Source organism: Macaca mulatta, chromosome 2, assembly GCF_049350105.2.
Source record: "Macaca mulatta isolate MMU2019108-1 chromosome 2, T2T-MMU8v2.0, whole genome shotgun sequence".
In the NCBI taxonomy this organism is placed as follows: Eukaryota; Metazoa; Chordata; class Mammalia; order Primates; family Cercopithecidae; genus Macaca; species Macaca mulatta.
The window spans coordinates 59,857,152-59,876,064 of NC_133407.1; the positions used below are offsets into that span (position 1 = coordinate 59,857,152).

At 39.8% G+C, this 18,913-nt stretch overlaps 2 protein-coding genes across 2 annotated transcripts in view; one reads left to right on the forward strand and one right to left on the reverse strand.

Moving 5' to 3' along the window:
• Positions 1-379: 379 nt before the first annotated feature.
• On the reverse strand, positions 380-3,552 carry LOC144339466 (uncharacterized). Its single transcript, XM_077994099.1, has 4 exons — positions 3,514-3,552; positions 2,806-3,366; positions 2,523-2,702; positions 380-647 (listed from the first exon to the last, which is right to left on the reverse strand). The coding sequence occupies exons 1-4, from the start codon at positions 3,550-3,552 to the stop codon at positions 561-563; spliced, it is 867 nt and encodes a 288-aa protein (XP_077850225.1). The 3' UTR covers positions 380-560.
• The window catches only part of TIPARP (TCDD inducible poly(ADP-ribose) polymerase), a 32,358-nt gene continuing 16,565 nt past the window's right edge, over positions 3,121-18,913 (forward strand). The window contains exons 1-2 of the mRNA XM_015131864.3: positions 3,121-3,327; positions 6,168-7,125. Coding sequence (XP_014987350.1) covers positions 6,209-7,125 — 917 coding nt within the window. The 5' untranslated portion in view covers positions 3,121-3,327; positions 6,168-6,208. The remainder of the gene's footprint in view (positions 3,328-6,167; positions 7,126-18,913) is intronic.

Consider the following 18,913-nt stretch of genomic DNA (forward strand, 5'->3'; position numbering starts at 1 on the left):
TAGAGGTGCATGCCACCGTGCCCAGCTAATAAAAATTTTTTTTCCATAGAGATGGGGGTCTTACCATGTTGGCCAGGCTGCTCTGAAACTCCTGTCCTCAACTGATCCTCCCGCCTTAGCTTCCCAAAGTGCTGCGATTACAGGCATGAGCCACTGTGTGGCCAAAATGAGACTTTAAAAGGTTCAACTATGGGCATTGTTATTTCTTCTACTTCCTGTTTTTCTTTAATTAACATGTTTCTTAATCTTACAATAATTTGGTATATTTACAGAATTATCAGGAAATGTTACAGGAGTTGTATTTGTGACTGTTCTTCTATTTCTGACATACCAACTCACATTACTATCTAACTGGCAGAGCCTAGAAGAAGACTAGTTAGGAGACATGATAGTTTATTAGCTAAGAATGTGTTCATCTATACAGAACAGGTAAGTTTAATAAAATTGGGATTTACTTTTTAAACATATTAAGTCTAGAGGCAGCCAGTCTAGGATGGCTACAGCAGTTTCAAGATGTTATGAGTGACCCAGTTTCCTTCTATCTTTCTGCCCCAGCATCCTTAGTTTGTTGCTTCCATCTTTATATTTTCCACATCATATTCACCTTCATTTTTGTCATGAAACTCCATCTCCATCCTGTTATTATTCTAGAAGAAAGAACAAAAGGAAGAAATTCAAGGGGTGACTCTGTATTAGGAAAGGAAATGCTTTTCTAGAAATCTCAAGCATGTGTCTAGAAGTGTATCTCACAGCCATCCATAACTGCAAGGGATCTAGGGAAATGAATTTTTCAGGTAGGCACATTGTCATCCCTCTTTCAAAAAAAGATGGGCCACATCCAAGGTAGAGATTGTAGAGGATACCTTTTCTGGAGCAGTAAAACTTCAGCAGTCTGAGGAGCCTAAATCCAAGATTTTGAGTTCAGAGTTTGGTGCCATTTTTCCCTTTGAGGCAATTAACATTCAGAAAGCAGTAGCGGAGAGAGGCTGAGAAACTAGCCAGAGTTTTCAACTGTCTCAAGGGGAGTGGGTGTGGGATTGGGCAGGTAAAAATTTTGAGTTCCGGACCTAAGGAGAAAAGATTTTAAGTTGGAACTGGGTTATACCCTGGAAGTAACTTTTAATTATTCTCCAATTGGATTAAGGTGGTCTGTCCCTAATCTAAATGACTACCAATATGTCACACCTCCCAATATTCACAATCTTGTGTAGTTCCTTCCCACACTGACGCTGAGCTTGGCCATGTGACTTGCTTTGGCCAGTGACACATTAGTAAGCATGATAAAAGTAAAGGCTTGCACATTGAGGCTTGTCTTTTTGGAATGTCCCCTCTTGCAATCCTAAGATTATGATGCTGTGAGGAAGCCTAAATTAGCCATATGGAGAAGCCATGTAGAGAAAAACCAAGGTATATAGCTAACAGACTTCTTTCTGTTCCAGCATCCTTAGCTTGTGGCTTCCATCTCCATATTTTCCACATCATGTTCACATTCATTTTTGTCATGAAACTCCATCTCCATCCTCAAGTCCCAAGACTTATGACCCTAGTTAAGCCATTCCAGCCAGGCCCCATTATGCCCACACTAATTGAAGCCCCAGACATCATGGAGCAGAAATGAACCACCTGTACTATGTCCTGACTGAATTCCTGTGCCAGAGAATTCAGAATCATGAGCAAATAAAAGAGCCATTGTTTTAAGTCATTATATTTTGGGGGTAGTTTGAACACAGCAATAAATAACTGAAGTACTACTAAAAGCATAACGAATGTATAACAACCTAATTGTTAGAAGGGAGTGGAATTAAAAATAATCTACAAGAAGGCACAAAAGGACAGAAAAGAAAACAGAAGAAATGAGAAAAATAGAAAGCCAAGAGTAATACGGTAAATTCAAATATGAGCTTCTAGGCGATTCTGTGTATGAGTAGACACAGACCAAGATCTGTCTCAGTAAGATTTTAAATGTAAAGTTTTTCATCTTTTACCTATTATCCTCTGAATTCCGCCCATATCATTCTCACCTTAGTTTAATGGCCCTGCCTTGATGCAATTTGAAATAAGCTGCTGAGGAGATAACACCCTTAATCTATTCATTGCTGGTGTGCTTACCCAGTCTGGTTTAGAACAGTTTAATAAAGGCTTAGAATCATAATGTCTATGATTATTACCTTTTAGCTCCTAGGTTTTACTGACTTCCATGTCTGGAATTACCAGCACTTTCGTTTTTTCATACATACGGATTATATGAACTAAATGTATTGTTTCTTCCTTCACTACTGAAAATCTACTCAATATATGGAGTTACACTTTAAAGTATTTTACAGCCCAGAAAATATGGCCATTCTGTATGTGCTGTGTATTTCAGAGGTGCTCTGCAAGCTCCATGAGGACAGGCATGAAGTCCAGGCTACATGATTGGTACGTAATAGACGCTCTGAGAGACATTTGCTGAATGAATAAATTAGTCACTACGGCGTTTGTGGGCTTTAAAACACAAGTAAATGAGCTTCTATCATCAAAACCTCAGAGCTAGGTTCCCCTTCTGCAAGGTGGCGTACAAGGCCCACGAAACAGTCGGCCGCCGCAGGTGCGCAGCCCGTCCGGCCTGTCCGGCGCGGGGCAGGCGACCTCGTCTGGTGGCAGTGGCGGAGGCAGCCGTTTGCTTCCTCACAGGGTGCGTCGACATCAGGGGCTGGAGGCGTCTGGGGAGGAGGCAAATAAACAAAGCCAACCGCACCGAAACGGGTCGTTCCGTTTCACATCCTCCCTCGGGTGCCTGGGTCTCCTCGGAACAAAGTGACCCACCATCTGTCCGCAGGCAGGTGGAGCCCGTCCCACGCGGCACACGCCTTCCTTTCTCACAGCCGCGTGGAGACGCGGACCCGCGGGGACACCGCCGGCGCGAGAAAGGACACGCCCCCTCGCGGGAACACAAGTACACGGCACACAACCCGCGCGCCTCCCCTCGAACGAACGCGCACGCGCGCGCAGGGGGCGGGTCTTCTTCTCGGCACCCACTGAGCGCCCGGCCTCCTCACCCCACCCCACCGCGCTCCGGCCGCCCAGGCTCCGCCTCCGCGACGGGCCGTCGGGAGGAGGCGACCGGAAGCCACTTAAAGCAGAGATCGAGGTGACAGGCGAGCTGGCTGGACTCGGAGCGCGATCGAGGCTTTCTGCGTTCGCGGCGGCGGAATGGCCCGTGCGCGGCTGGCCGCGTCGCCGCTCTGTGGTCCGTAGACGCCGGCTCCCGCCTTCGGCGCTGACCTCCGGCGCGGACACTGCTTTCGACTCGGCTCCTGTCGTCCGTTCTCTCAGGGTCCCTTTCAGGTAAAGGGCTCCGGGAGGGCACTGAGGGGCTGAGGGACCCTAGCGGGGAGTGCGAGCGCCGGCCTCGCGGCTCCGGCCCCGCGCCGGGAGTGTGCCGGGCTCTCGCGGATCGGGTGATTGATTTTGAGACTGCCCTTTGTACCGAATTCACTCGGGTCCCGTCAGCATCAAGATGGAATTGGTTACACTTCTTAGGCACTTAGAGCTTCTGGCAGGTGTATACATCAGACCGAGGCGCCGAAGGATTTAGTTGGGGTCGCCGGCGCCTGCCCCTTCCCCGTTGGTCAGGGTGGGGGCGCGTCTATGCGGCCTCCCCCGCGGGCCGACCCCGGGTGCTCTGAGGCGCCGAGGAGCCCTTCCCAGAGCCGGGGGAGGGCACGGCGGCTGCGGGAGTCTTCCGGCTACCCCGCGTTTCGGGCTGCAGCCCAGAAGTTTGGAAGCTGTTTTCACGTTAACTTTGAGAGCGCGCAAGTCTTCGTCTTCCTCCCCGCCGCCGCGGGAAGCGCCAGCCGCGTTTCCCCGGCGCTTCGCGGCTCAGTTCTGCGAGCCCCCAAGACCCGCTGGACGCTCTTCGGGAGGTGGGCTGAGGGGATAAAAAAGAATTAAAGGCAGAAGGCGCTGCGAGTGGCCTCTCGGATGTAGGGAGGCCGGGGCGGGTCGTTGGTCCGAAGGAGGCTGGACAGGGGTTGGGGGGCGCCCAGGCGCCTGCTGAGGGGAAGGCGGGGGCGGGGACGCCCGGGAACACCCGGAATTGCAGAGCCGGGCGGCGCCTCAGCGGCGCTGCGCGGAGTTGGCGCGGCCCGGGACCAGGAGCTGAGCAAACCGCCGCGGCCGGCAGGAGGCGTCGCTCGGACCCGGGCTCGGCGCCGGGGTGTCGCGCGGCGGCGGGCGGGCAGGCTTTGGAGCGGCGGTTTCTTCGGAAAGTGCATTCGGCCGGGAGTGCTGGAGAACCCCGGCGTCACGAGGTGAGGGGTGTCGCGGGGTGTCGCGGTGTGTCGCCTGCCGCTGGAGACCAGAGGATGTGTCCTTCGCATCTTTATTTTTCTGTTATGAAAACTAATTGAGGAACTAGGTTCTAGTGGCTTTCCACCTCCAGCCACTCCTCCAGTTCTCTGCTGCTTCCTCCCAGTTTTGTTTCCGAGTTTGATGAAGGGCAATAATAGGAAAAGTTGCGCGCGCGCTTGCGTGTGTACTTGCAGACACACATATAAATAAAATCGATTTCGTGTCTCTTTTACCTTGATTGGGTTTGATAGGAGTGGTTAGAGTGTGTGCGCGTGGGGAAAGCGCAGTCCGGTTTGGTATGGTGGAGAGGGAATACCACAGTCTGTGCCAATTGTGCCTTGAGGCAGTAGCACCAAATGATGAATAATAACGCCTGGCTTGGCTGCTTTCCAGTTGATTTATGTCTCATGTCAGATCCCTTCTTCTTCGTGAAGCTTTCCCTAACAATGCCAGCTCACAGTGAACTCTCCTTTTTCTGCCTTTTCCTTTTGTACTTATGTACATTTAACACTTTGTTATAAACTGTGCTTTGTATTTTACTTTTATGAATGTGATGGACTTCTTACACATAGATTTATGACTCTCTCCAATTAGATTTTTAATATTCACTTTTGGGGACACTCAGTTTTATCTTTCGTTGTTGACCCACAAACACCAAAGAACTAAGCATTTGATAGGTGCTTTTCTTAAGTAATTCAGCCGACAAAATATATGTGGAACACCAGCTGTGTGCATTGTGGTAGCTAGGCACTTTACTGGGCACCTAGGATGCATATTTGATTAAGTCATGGGACCTTGCGTCACAGATCTCTTTCAGTTTATTGGACAAGAGAGAAGAGGATTAATTGCTCATCACCATTCCTTTCTCACCTGGCACAATCTCAGTAAATGTTTTCAAATTTCAGTTTTTTTCAAGGGGTCTGATTCTTGGAAGAAAGGACTTTTTTTGTCTCTTTCAGTAATTGATTAGGAATCTGAAATTTGGTGCGTGTTTTATATTGTTGTTTTGTTTTTCTATAATATGCCTTCATTTGCCCTTTAAAAATGTATATATGTAACTTTTCTAAGGACGAGAACTAGGAGGCTTTTTCTGTGTTACCAAGTTGTGCTTGTCTTCTGACACAGTGTGCAGTGGTTGTTGCTGATGGGGCTTCGTTACTAAACACACCCTTATATTCCATCAGTAATGGTAATGTTTTTGGGGGTTGCAAAAGTAGACTCAACATTCTTGGATAGTATATTAGAGCTTTCTGAATATAGAAATGCTTAACAAACTCCTGGCTTTCTCCCATATAGTATTTCAGTTGAGAGCCCCTGTTTCTTGTGTATATTCTTATACCCTTAAATTCACTCACTGTTTAAGTTTGAAGTTTATCTTTCATTTGATGGACTTTTAAACTTTTTGTCAACTCATGAGATAGGTGATACATCAACAACTATGAAGAGAACCGCAAAGCTGAGGGGAAGTGTGGTTTCCCTGCTGTCATCATCTAGACACAGTTATTTCTACCTCCCATTTCCCACCCCACTCTAGCCTTATAGTAAAAATTCATAACCTGGCAGAATTTCAAACTCTTGTGTATTCAGCCCACAAATGCATGCCAATGGCCTATTGAAAGACTCTTCTACTTTTACCTGCTGGGTGCTTTTGGATAGCCTTGGGTGCTTTGGATCCTTAATTTCTCAATAAAATTTAACATTGACCTGTAAAAACTAAATATAGTATAAGAGGAATGGTTTCAGGGAATTAGGACAAAAACAAAACATTTTAGTGAATGAATGAAATCCAGTTGCTGTCAGTTTGTAAATGATCATCTTCCTTCCTTTCCTCGTAGAATTTTTAGACTCTGAGGAGCAGTTGGAACTAATCCACATCATGGAAATGGAAACCACCGAACCTGAGCCAGACTGTGTAGTGCAGCCTCCCTCTCCTCCTGATAACTTTTCATGCCAAATGAGACTCTCTGAGAAGATCACTCCATTGAAGACTTGTTTTAAGAAAAAGGATCAGAAAAGATTGGGAACTGGAACCCTGAGGTCTCTGAGGCCAATATTAAACACTCTTCTAGAATCTGGCTCGCTTGATGGGGTTTTTAGATCTAGGAACCAGAGTACAGATGAGAACAGCTTACATGAACCTATGATGAAGAAAGCCATGGAAATCAATTCATCATGCCCACCAGCAGAAAATAATATGTCTGTTCTGATACCTGATAGGACAAATGTTGGGGACCAGATACCGGAAGCCCATCCTTCCACTGAAGCTCCAGAACAAGTGGTTCCAATCCAAGATCACAGCTTTCCATCAGAAACTCTCAGTGGGACGGTGGCAGATTCTACAGCAGGTCACTTCCAGACTGATCTCTTGCACCCAGTTTCAAGTGATGTTCCTACTAGTCCTGACTGCTTAGACAAAGTCATAGATTATGTTCCAGGCATTTTCCAAGAAAACAGTTTTACAATCCAATACATTTTGGACACCAGTGATAAACTGAGTACTGAGCTCTTCCAGGACAAAAGTGAAGAGGCTTCCCTTGACCTCGTGTTTGAGCTGGTGAACCAATTGCAGTACCACACTCACCAAGAGAACGGAATTGAAATTTGCATGGACTTTCTGCAAGGCACTTGTATTTATGGCAGGGATTGTTTGAAGCACCACACCGTCTTGCCATATCATTGGCAGATCAAAAGGACAACTACTCAAAAGTGGCAGAGTGTATTCAATGATTCTCAGGAGCACTTGGAAAGATTTTACTGTAACCCAGAAAATGATAGAATGAGAATGAAGTATGGGTATGTATTTATAACAACGTGTAGAACTGTTGTTAAATACTATAGAGAAGGTAAAGAAGCCTAAAAGCTTAGTAGGGTGGTTTCTTTCAGTAGTAACAGGTTTTCTTTTTTTCCACTATTATTCTTTTGACTGTGCTATCCTGATTTTTCATGGTGGGTGAATGCAGGCTATTAACTCAACCAGACAATGAAGGTTTTATGATTTGAACAATTCATATGTCACTCAGTTCAACGTGCGTGTGACTGAGAAGTTGCACATACATTAAATATTGTGAATTAAATACTGTTTTAATCACCCAAGAAAAGCTGGCTTTTGAAAGAAAGTCTGGTGAATCTTACTATAACATAAATAATGAACACCTAATTTGTTTAATTTTAAAGCTCTGCACATTGAGTAGCTGTTATTTTTTAAAGAAGAATAGTATTATCAGAGATGTTTGTGGCCCTCTTCATTTCGAATGGTATAAACATCTTTTCTGTGAGTGATTCAGAAGTTCTTCCCATACTTCTGGATCTTTTTATTAGTTTCCTTGGAGCTTTTCTCCATTAAGTTTATATTATAGATAAAATAAATTTTTCCAGAATTTAGGATACTTTTTTTTTAATTTGGAAGAGTCCTTTAACAATCGGTGAAGGGATGAATTTATGTTAAGGTATGTTTATTACTCAAACAATTATCCTTGAGTTTTGGTATGTAAGATGAGTGTATACACATAACTCAGTTCTTTTAGTATGGATGTCTAAGCAGCATTCACTGGCAGGGAACTGGTATTTCTACATCTGAATTCTTCTTTAAAATTTAAAATGAAGAAAATGATAGTTGCCTGATGTAAAGTTGCTTGTGCAAAAATGGCTATATAATAAGCATTAATCTTTGCATCTCTAAGTTATTTCTCCTGTAGCATAGAAGGAGCTAAAGTGTGTGGTGTTAATAGCTATTTGTGTATGACCAAGAGTAAGGATTAAAATTAAAAGGGAGAGGAGAGCACTTCTGTCCATGCTGCCTGATTGGGGAGGCCATGAGGGCAACCTAACACCTTCATAGCTACTGAATGGCCTGGTATAGTACTGAGATGCATGACCCATATTGGGGGTGGGGAGAGGGGAGTGGAAATACACTGAATATACCATCCCAGAAGTCCAGGAGAAAACACTTCCTTAAGAGTCATCTTTGTTCACAGATATGTTGGTTTACACTACCCATGTATTTAGAGAGTCAGCAAATGGTGGCAGTAAACCATTTCCAAGTTGTCTGATTCTGATAGTTTTCATGTCAACCTTCTGAATTCTGACTGGTGCGAGAGCTTGTTCACATTACAGAAACTTGGTCTTTTTTTTTTTTTTTTTTTCATTTATCTCGTTCCCTTCAGTAATGGGTAAATGGTTGTCTTTTAATAATTTTAATATTTCAGTTATATACTACAGAAATCCATGTGTCTTTTTAGCAACTTAATTATCATGAGACTTGAACTTTGCATTTTGTGTTTCAAAAGGGAAGTGTGGAACAAGAAGAGAAACAGTATAAAGCCCAAATTCAAAAGTATTACATAGAAGACCTATGAGATAAAAGTAAGGTCATATCAAGAGTATAGTTTTTCTGACTGTAAATGTATTATCTTGATAATATATTACATTCAAGATTCCACCTTGCTTCTGTAGTGAAAGTCTTATAATACAGCTAAGTACTTTTAACTTACTTTTTCAAACCAGCATTGGAAGAGAAAAATGTTTTTCCATTTTATCTTAAAAATATTTTTAATAAGGTATTTTCCAAAATCTCTGTTGCCCATGAGCTAGCAATTCTAATTGCTATGTCAAGGGTAATTAATTTTATATACTCTCAAAGCCACTCTAATCCTTCTATCTCCAGATTGCAAAACTCTGCAGAACAGTGGCTCCCACTTCACTCTCATGAAGCAAATTTCCAGTCTGCTGAGTACTTCAGCATCTTGGTACATTAAGTTTCTATCTGTTTGAATTGATCAGGAAGAAACTAGCAGGATTATTGGCCAACACATGACATTCTGTTACCATGAGAACAAGGCAAGACAATAATTTTTGATCCTAGAAAATCCAGGAATTCTTAGGTCAGGAACATATGGGTATTTTTTATCCTTTGGTAAGATTATTTTGCTTAAGAATAGACATAGATATAGGCCCATAAGCATGCATTATTGTATTATGAGGTAGTTGCAATGGGTGCTTGATTTCCAAATCAGTTTTAATGAAGTAAACTAATGTTTATCTGACACTTGGGAAAAGAAAAGTATAAGTGAATTATTATAATTATCATTGCTCCTACTACATTGTTAGTGGTAATAAGTGGTCCTATCCTGGGAAAATAACAAAAAGTGTTAACTGTTAAATTACTAGTAAAGTGAAGTTCTCTGAAGATTACAGGAAGAAATGTTGTAATATAGTAGATAGCTAAGTGTCAAAAATTAGGCTTTTGGGAAGTTGACCTGTGGTCATTGCAACCTGGTTTTCCTTGTATTCTAAAGCGATGTTGTGTTTCCTGGCAACAAGATGCAGATAACGGCATGTTGAGCCTTGCTGAGAGATTCACAAACAAGCTGAAGCAGCCCAGGTTCACATGGTTACCACATTATTTGGCTAAAGCTATTAATCTCTGTGGTCAGGCCTGTAAAGCTGGTCTATCTGTGCAGATTGCACATAACCAGGAAGTGTGTGTTCAGCTGTGTATATGTCCAAGTTGGAACCAGCAGTCTTTGGATTCAGAAATAATGAATAATGAATGGCAGTTGTTTATCCCACTGTTTTCAGTAGTTTATATGGTTTGGTAAATCATTATATTCTGTATCCATAACATCTTCATTGTGTGATACTTGGGGAAAGTTCATAGTTCTGGGTCTCTAGCAGAGACGAAAGTTCATAGTTTCAAACTGTACAGATAAAAATCTTTTTATTTAGCTTTGCAAATGTATTGGATTTAATACCTAAATCTAAATTAGATGTATAGTGTTCATTTTATTCTCAGGAATGAAATTGGAAAGGAAGTTGAACTAGATAAATTCACAGGACCTTTCCAACTTTTTAGTCAAGATGCTTAGATACTAAAAGCGCATTAAGAAAGGATTTCAATAATACATGCTTATTTATTCCTTGTAATGAAATTATGATGTAATCCCACTTTGCTTTCTCATTCTGCTTTTGTACATCTACAAACGTTCATTGCCAACATCAACTGCATACTAGTGTGTATGAACTTCCCAGATATAGATGCTGAGGCTTCTTTTTTGCACACGAGATGAGCCTTGGAGAATTTCCAAATTCCAAATATACAGTTGAGAAACAACATTGAGTGTTGTGTTTTAGATTAAGAAAGCACAGTCTCGAACAGTGTAGGCACTCATCCTTAGTAGACGATGACATCAGATGGCAGAATTAAGCAGTTTTAAAAGAGCCTTGCACACTGTGGAGTACTGTTGTGGATAATTGAAATAATGGAGGTTGTGCAAATCTCTCTTTAGCAAACAAGATCACCACTAGTTTCATATTACATTCATTTTAAATTGAGCCAGAACAATTTTCTAGTTATTTCCACCTATCAAGAAGGGACACACTGCAAACCTTATTTTGGAGGCTACCTGCAGGTGCACATATGACCAGTGATTATTTCTAATTCTGAATTTATTGAAAGAGAGTGGAGGTGAAGAGGAAGAGGAAAGTTGTAAACCCTGAATCCATTATTAATTTTTTTCAGAGGACAGGGTTTTTTTCTTTTGGGATTAATGCTCACTGATAGGGAGTTTTAGTTGCTTTAAGGCTTAAGGCTAGAGTGTTGTCAGTTTTAGTTGCTGAGTGATTTTGATTGCTAATTGCCCTTAGAAGTCTATTTTTAAAATCTGTCCAAGGGACAATACCATTAGATGACTTCACAGAAACTCTATATAAAAGAGAAATGTATATTAATGATCATAAAAAGCGTATACTGTTATAATCCCTATATGACTTGCATAGTGAATTAGCTAAACTAGAGCAAGCTCCTGAACTCTACTGGAGTAGTTAAATTAGCCAAGTTAGCTGTGGCGTGCACAGCTGTGATGATGTATGAACTAACTCATTATGTGTTATTGATAACACTGGAGAGAGGAGAACAGCTGAAACTTACTATGCCTTGTGACTTTTGGTAGTTCTTGAATATACACAGCTGGATGAGTTTAAATTTATTTTAAAAATTTCTGCCTAAGAGAAAGAGAGCTCCATAAGCAAGAACTGTGTTTGAAGTGACTTTCAAAATGTGTGCCTTGTGCTTTAGGATAAAGCAATCCAATGAATTATTTTTTGTACTTCTTTATGCTACTATTTACATATGAAATACAACTAATTGGCTTCTATCTATACTAATCCAGAGAAGTTACTGGATCTGTGTAGAGCTATCATGGGAATCAATAGCAATCATTTATTCCCTTTTTGGTTTTTCATCAATAAGCAGATTAGACTTTTTGAAGCAGCTGCCACCTGGCTTCAGGATGGGGTCATTCTTTTCCTGATGTATCTATGGTAATGAAAATGAACCTTGTCAAAAAGATTTATAACTTTTAAATCAGACAGTTGGAGGAAATAGCTTATAAGGTTATGTGGCATACCCTAAAAATAATTGCATGATACATTATATATTTTATCATTGAGTTAAATCCAAAGCTCTTACTTTTTATTGTAAGTAAGAAAAAAAGGGAGTACAAGTTGAATATTCCTTATCCAAAATTCTTGGGGACCAGAGTGTTTCAGATTTTGGATTTTAGAATATTTGCATAGTGCCCCGGTTAAGCATCTGAAATCCGAAATGCTCCAGTGAGCATTTGGGTATCATCTTGGTGCTCAGAAAGTTTTGGGTTTGAAGCATTTCCAATTTTCAGATTTGGGGTGCTCAATTTATAGTAGTAACTCCATTCAGCATTTAAAACTTCATTCTGCACATAATGGGCATGAAAAAAAAACGCTACTTTTGACTGATAGCTCTGTTGTGTCCCTGTAAATCTACTTTGTATTATACTAGAATTATCCTATTATACCAGAATTTGTAGATCATAGATTTACAATCTACTATAAAGCAAAGATAAACTTCATAAGTTCTTCTGTGTATTTCTAATCGTGGTTAGTGATCCTCAGTTTTATTCTGGGTTTGGGTGCTGTTCCTAAAGGGTAAAGCAGTATGTAGTCCATGCAAACCTTGACTACTCAAGGAATGCTACAAAAATATAGCTATTTGAAATTATGACTTTCTTCCCATGGTTTCTTTTATTTTTATTTATCATCTCCTGATTTGAGACACCAGATTCTGCATCCTTTGTCTGATGGTGATGATTCTGGATTGCATTTAAATTAGGACCTTAAGTCCTCTTAACCTTGGCCAACAACCTTTAATAATTATCAGTCTCCAATTTGTGAGTTGCAGTTGTCTTTTTGTGGAAGGAAAACTTAGTACATGTGTGTATCATTTTTTGCAAAGGAAAAAACATTTCAAATTGCAAGATAATTATTTTGGCACAACTTGTACGGCTAGTTCAAATTGGACACTGTCAAAGTTTTGAAAGAAACTCACTTTGTAAAAGTAGTAGAGTTTCCCTTTTATAATAAGATTGGGGTCTTAAGGTAAAGTGAATTCGAAAGATTTTGTATCTTTGAAAAAGACCACAGTGCCAAAGGTTAAGCCATTTTCCCTTTCATTCTGGGTTTGAAATAGGTGATAGCCTGAGATCTTGGTTTTACCTCTACTTTGCAACACATTAAACATAAACTGTACAAGGAATGAAATGCTTCTGAAGTTCACCATTTCTAGGAGCAAACAAGCTACATTTTAGATGTGAAGGATTTTTTTTTTTTTTTTTTTAAGACAGAGTTTCACCCTTGTTGCCCAGGCTGGAGTGCAGTTGCACCATCTCAGCTCCCGCAACCTCTGCCTCCTGGGTTCAAGCGATTCTCCTGCTTCAGCCATCCTAAGTAGCTGGGATTATAGGCATGCGCCTCCATGTCCGGCTAATTTTGTATTTTTAGTAGAGACGGGATTTCTCCATATTGGTCAGGCTGGTCTTGACCTCCTGACCTCAGATGATCTGCCTGCCTCAGCCTCCCAAAGTGCTGAGATTACAGGCGTGAGCCACCACGCCCGGCTGATGTGAAGGAATTTCTTTAACAAAACTAAATAGGGCTCATTTTTATATTTATAGATTGTTTATGACAGTGCTTTCTAGGGACTGAAAATTATACCGTATACAGACTCACCCCAATTTAAAATTTCTTCCTTCAAACATTAAACCTAATCCACCCCAATCCCTGACACAGTAACTGAAAGCTTCAGATTTTTAATATAAATAATTCCTTGTTAATAGGGAATTTGACATTACAAGTGATATATTGTGAAATACATTTTTGAAAATTAAGGATTTTATGTACAATAAATTCTGTTTGTAAAGATTTATATTCAATCTGTGAAGAGGACAGTATTGCAGACTTGAGCTAAATATAATCAATTCTGTGATTAGGAACTCAAATTTTAGAAGTTGATGACATTAATAAACTTCTAATTGTCATTTGTGAAACTTCCAATTTTCCTTGCTGACTTAGCTAGTTACTGTTACTAAGGCAAGCATAGAAGAGAGTTAACTAAGCATTCCTATTTGGGTTTCCACACAACAAAATGTATCTGTCTCCTAGATCTTTCTCTGCTCTATGCTGTTTACTTACTGGTAACACCCACTGGACAAGTAAAGAACCTTTGCATGGTCATCACAATGAAAGGATAAGTTCTTACAAGAGTGAGAATGCTAGAGCAACTATTCCTTTTCACCTTCTACAGAAACCAGTGACTTTCGAGTATGTGTACCACAAAAAGTTGTGTAAGGAGTGTGTTGAGAGTCGCCCATGACTAAGTTGTCTGAGGAAGAGTTCAGTAAATTTGTATTCTTTATGCAAATTGAAGTCCTCTGTTTTGGTGCTATTGCCTCTGATTTTAGGAAGGATTTGTGAATAATCTTATGTTGAAACATAGTACTTCTTGTAATGATTAGAAAAGATGTTTAGGCTATACTTACAAGAATTTCTCTTTATTACATTAGCTTTTTTTTTCTTTTTGAACTAATTTGGAGAATTCTTAAATTGTCCCACTTATATGACATAGCCAAAGAGTTTGGATGATCATCTTTGGTCTAATTTTTCACCAGCACTTGAATGGCAAGGGTGGGGATCAAAGGGTGAACTTTGCTTGCAGTAGTGCATGTGCTTTCAGAATCTTGCATGCACCCTGTGATCTTCACAGTTCCTGCAGCTGATCAAGGTATAGAGAGGGCAAACGGCACAAAATACTCCAAATAATTTCCTGCTGTGGTTGGTCTTTGGTTTCTGACTGTCACCTGGCTTAGCTCTTTCATTTCCAGGCATTTAGAGAGTAAAAATTAGCACAGGATAAACACTGGGTTTGCCTTCTAAGGTTTAATTACTCATCCTAATAAAAGAAAGACATCCCCAACAGAGTCAGGGCAAAGTATGTGAAACAGAAGGACCTTTGCTTGCTTGCTTTCTGACATTTGGATTATCCAAATGCTGGCGGACATCAGAAGCATTATGTAAAGTGTTTTACAAATTTGTTACTCAGAAATAATTTCGACTCTCTTAACTGATAAAATTGAATCTATCACAGAAACTTGGCTTTGTAGAATCCAACTCCCTCAGAAAAAGTTACCAATTTAAGACTATGTTGAAAGGTTTTGTTATAGCTTATAAAACCTAGACAATAAAAAGACTCTTTGTCTTTTCTATAGGAAGTCTTTTTCTCCAGCAATTTGTTTAAAGAACTATCAGAGTGATGAATTCTCTATATATAGTTTGCTTGTATGCATTCAAATCTCTAGTCTCCTGAAAGCTGTTTACTCATCTCTGGGTTATTAGCATCAAATACATAGTAAGTCACCAACGAATATATTTCTGATTCTTTCATTGATCAGTTAGTTCATCTGTACTAATTGGGGAAAAAGCCAAAGCTAAATAATAGAAAATTCTGAATAAAAACCTTTTTATGGGAATCATTTGTAATTTAAAAGTCAAAGCAGAAATAAATTAAGCTAATGGTTTATATCTTACTAGGCATTATTAGAAAATATTTTTATGATAACTATAACTAGTATTTATGTGTAAATGAGTGCTGAATTGAGATATTTGAAAGCAACTTATTTTTAAGTAATTTTATCATTTACATATAGTATTATATTTATGTAGAAAAAAATTATAAACACATCTATTTTATTCCTTTTTAAGGGATGTCAAATTCTATATTCAAAAAATTGAATTAACCACTATTTGTGCCTCGAATACATGGGAGACATTTTTTATTGTTTACTTTGAGATTAGATAGAAACCTTTCAGTTTTAAAAATATTTTTCTTAACAGAGGGGATAGCTACTCTTCTTTATAAAAATCAGTGATTGCATAATATAAGGTAGCATAAGGCATGCTACCAACTTTTAAAAACTAACCTGTGCCTTCTATCCCAGCTGTTCTTACAAAAATTAAGTTTCACTTTCTCATCAGGCCATGGTTGAGAAGTCTGTCTCACTTATAGTGCCTTCTGTGATCTTAGGACATGTGACTGAACTTGAATAAAAGTTAAGACTGTATGAGATTTCTGGTACCTTCATGGTGCAAAATTTAGTCCCACACTACCATAAATAGATGGCAATGAGATCTTCTGATCTTATAAGTGTAATTTTTATTTATGAAAGATTTTAGACTTATCCACATTTTATTGGAAAGTCTTTTTGTGTTCTTTGCTTTGATCTGTAGTTTTGTAATAGAAAACAAACAACAAAAAAAGCCAGCATAACAATATTTTAGTAGGTTCTTTTCCTTAAGTAGATATTGTAATTTGCTTTTAGTGGTTGCGTTGGGGCCGGTGGACTTCATTGTGTGGTATTATTTATTAGGGGTTTAGCAAACATCTAGATGTATGCAAATGGCCATGTCTTAGTATCAGTCTGTTTTGAGAATAAGCTGTGTTATGTTTGTTTAGTTCTCCTCATGCTTTTGGAGAATGTATAATTAAAAAGTTTAAAAACAGATTATCTTTTTTCATTTAGGAAACTTACCTGCCTCTCTTCTATATCTTATCCTTTCTTTTTCATTTCACTGGGTTCACTTCTAGAATGACTTTTAAGACTACAGATGTCTAACAATTTATGAATCAGACATGAGGTTTGGCACACAGATAAATGTGATTTTAGACAGCATCCTTCCCACTAACTTGCTGCCTTCTTGGAAGCAGGAATTTCCAAGATGTCTCAGGAGGTACCAAGGGAGCAGCAACATAGAATTTTGCCTCATGATCACTTCTTCAAGAACTGATCCGGAGAAATACATTGTATCTTAAGGTGGGGAACACTTTTACCTACCCAAAAATCTTTTGAGGTATTTAGATAAATCCATGATCTGAGTTTTATGTTAATAGTTTTACAGTGTCATAGTGTGGTAATTAAGTATAGAATTTTAAATTCTGAGGCTGGGTGCAGTGGCTTACACCTGTAATCTTAACATTTTGGAAGGCTGAGGCAGAAGGATTGCTTGAGACCAGCCCGGGCAACACGGCAAAACCCCGTCTCTACAGAAAAATACAAAAATTAGCCGAGTGTGGTGGAGCGTGCCTATAGTCACAGCTACTGGGGATGCTGAGGTGGGAGGGTAGTTTAAGCAAGGGAGTTCAAGGTGGCAGTGAGCCTAGATGGCACTATTGCACTCCGGCCTAGGTGACAGAAGGAGACCCTATCTCCAAAAAAAAAGGGAAAGAAAAATTTAACCTCTGGTGAGTATTAAAAGATGTTGCTTTGGATATAAGCATTTATGAATAAGTTTTATTGCCGCCCCCCACAACAGTCCTCTGCTACTTATTTGAGGCAGTGTTAGCAAAAATCTTAATTAGCGACAGAATAAATGACAGTTTTGCTTCTAAAGAAGCAAATTACAAATACATAGTTTTCTGAACTTTAATAATGACACTGTTTTCACGAAATGTGTTGGTATTGTGTATGCCATGGCTTTGATTCTCATTACCTTGTAAAATACTTGAAGGGATATAAGCTTCCAGATATTCCTGCATTGCTAAATGAGTCCTGGAAATATCAAAGCCAGGTATCAAAAGCCAGCTATGTTTTGTTCGCCTGTGAAATTCTTTAGCAGCGGCAAACATATCCCATCTGTCATGCCTGTCTCAAGCCAGTAGCAGAACCTCAGTACTCTCCACATTGCATTTAATCTTTATCCTTCTATCATTATGACACTCCGTTTTGGGAGGTATTTTCACTTTACATCATAATAATAAAAGGGCACTACTAGTTGTATATGGTGAGTCTAGCTGATTAAGGTATGTGTTAATTAGTTTGAGGTCACAGGCTTATCCTTGTAGAAACCAGTTAACTCTTACAGGCAGGAAGCCACGGTTCTGAAGTCTTACCGATCTGGTTAAAACTGTGCAGAGTAGGGTTCAGAAAACTTTGTATTTAATCAACCTATGCCAAAGTCTGAGTTCTATGTTTTATTTCTATCACCTTGCCACTTAAACCTGCTGTATGTCTTGTAATTTGTCTCATTAATAGCACCGTTATCCAACCACCCAGATCAGAAACATGGGACACATCCTACTCTCATTTCACTCTCTTCTGCCCCACATGTAATTATCCTTTATGCAGTTAAATTCTAACTCTTAAATACTTCAAATCATTCCTACATTGCCTCCTTAGTCCTCTTTCATCGTATGTCTCATGTGCAGTTCTAATAACTAGAGATGATTGTTCATAGAATAATATTGATAAATATCCTAATATTTAGCAGATGAATGGTTTTCTCTATCAACTGCCAAAAATAAATAAGTAAATCATTCTTCTATACCACTACAATTGGAATGACCTTTATAAAGGCAAGTCTGGACTTTGTTGAAAATTCACTGGTGTTTCCTACTGCCCATAGAATCAAGACCTAACAACTTAACACAGTAAACAAAGCTCTTCATTATCTGGCCCAAGCCAACTTATCCAGTCCAGTTTTATCCCTTATTTCTCATAGATAATATACTCTAACCTCCCACATGAACTGGGTGTGCCTCTTGCACACTATTCTTGTGTGCCTTGTTTGGTTAGCTTCTACACATGGAGTCACTCTGCATGTGGTGTCCTGCCTCCCATTGTTTGCCTGGTAGCTGGACCTTGCTCACATTTTATCCACTCTGGGACAACTCCCTTGACCACCTTTCTTGACACCTTTCCCAGCAGAGGTAGGCCATCTGCTTCTGACCACCTTTTTGCCACATTTCCCACTATGCCACAGGGTTTCCTTTCCCCACTCGATTGGTGCTCTGTGTCATTTTGCCTTTTTCATTTTTTTATGGCCAAAGCAGAGCCCAGTACCAAATTAATGTGTCTACTTTAAGTTACTTTGCTTTTTTTTGGTCTCATTTTCTTCTTGGTTATAAACACTTTATAAATAGATAAACTGCCTAAAATGGTTACACTCTTTACTGAGCTCCCAAATGCATAAACCCAAGAGCTATTTATCTGAGAAAGAAGTTGTGTTCTTACTATTTTCTATTTCATTTAGCATCTTTTTCTTTTTTAGTTTTGGTTTGCATTCCAACTCTGTTTATTATTCATGTCATAGGTCCTTTTTACTTTCTCTTCAGGATCTTAAATACTAAGATATTAGTATACTTGTTAAAGAAATGTGTGTGGCATACTTTCTGACTTAGTGTGGGTGTTGGTGCTCTGTGCATTGGTAATGTATGTCGGAA

What these genes read in the sequence shown, in the direction of transcription:
- LOC144339466 (XM_077994099.1), bottom strand. Translation starts at nt 3,552, where the DNA reads ATGTATACACCTGCCAGAAGCTCTAAGTGCCTAAGAAGT. An exon ending in CACCTGCCTGCGGACAGATG is followed by an intron (nt 2,703 to 2,805) that starts GTGGGTCACTTT and finishes CCTCCTCCCCAG; the next exon opens with ACGCCTCCAGCCCCTGATGT. An exon ending in AAGGGGAACCTAGCTCTGAG is followed by an intron (nt 648 to 2,522) that starts GTTTTGATGATA and finishes TCTTTCTTCTAG; the next exon opens with AATAATAACAGGATGGAGAT.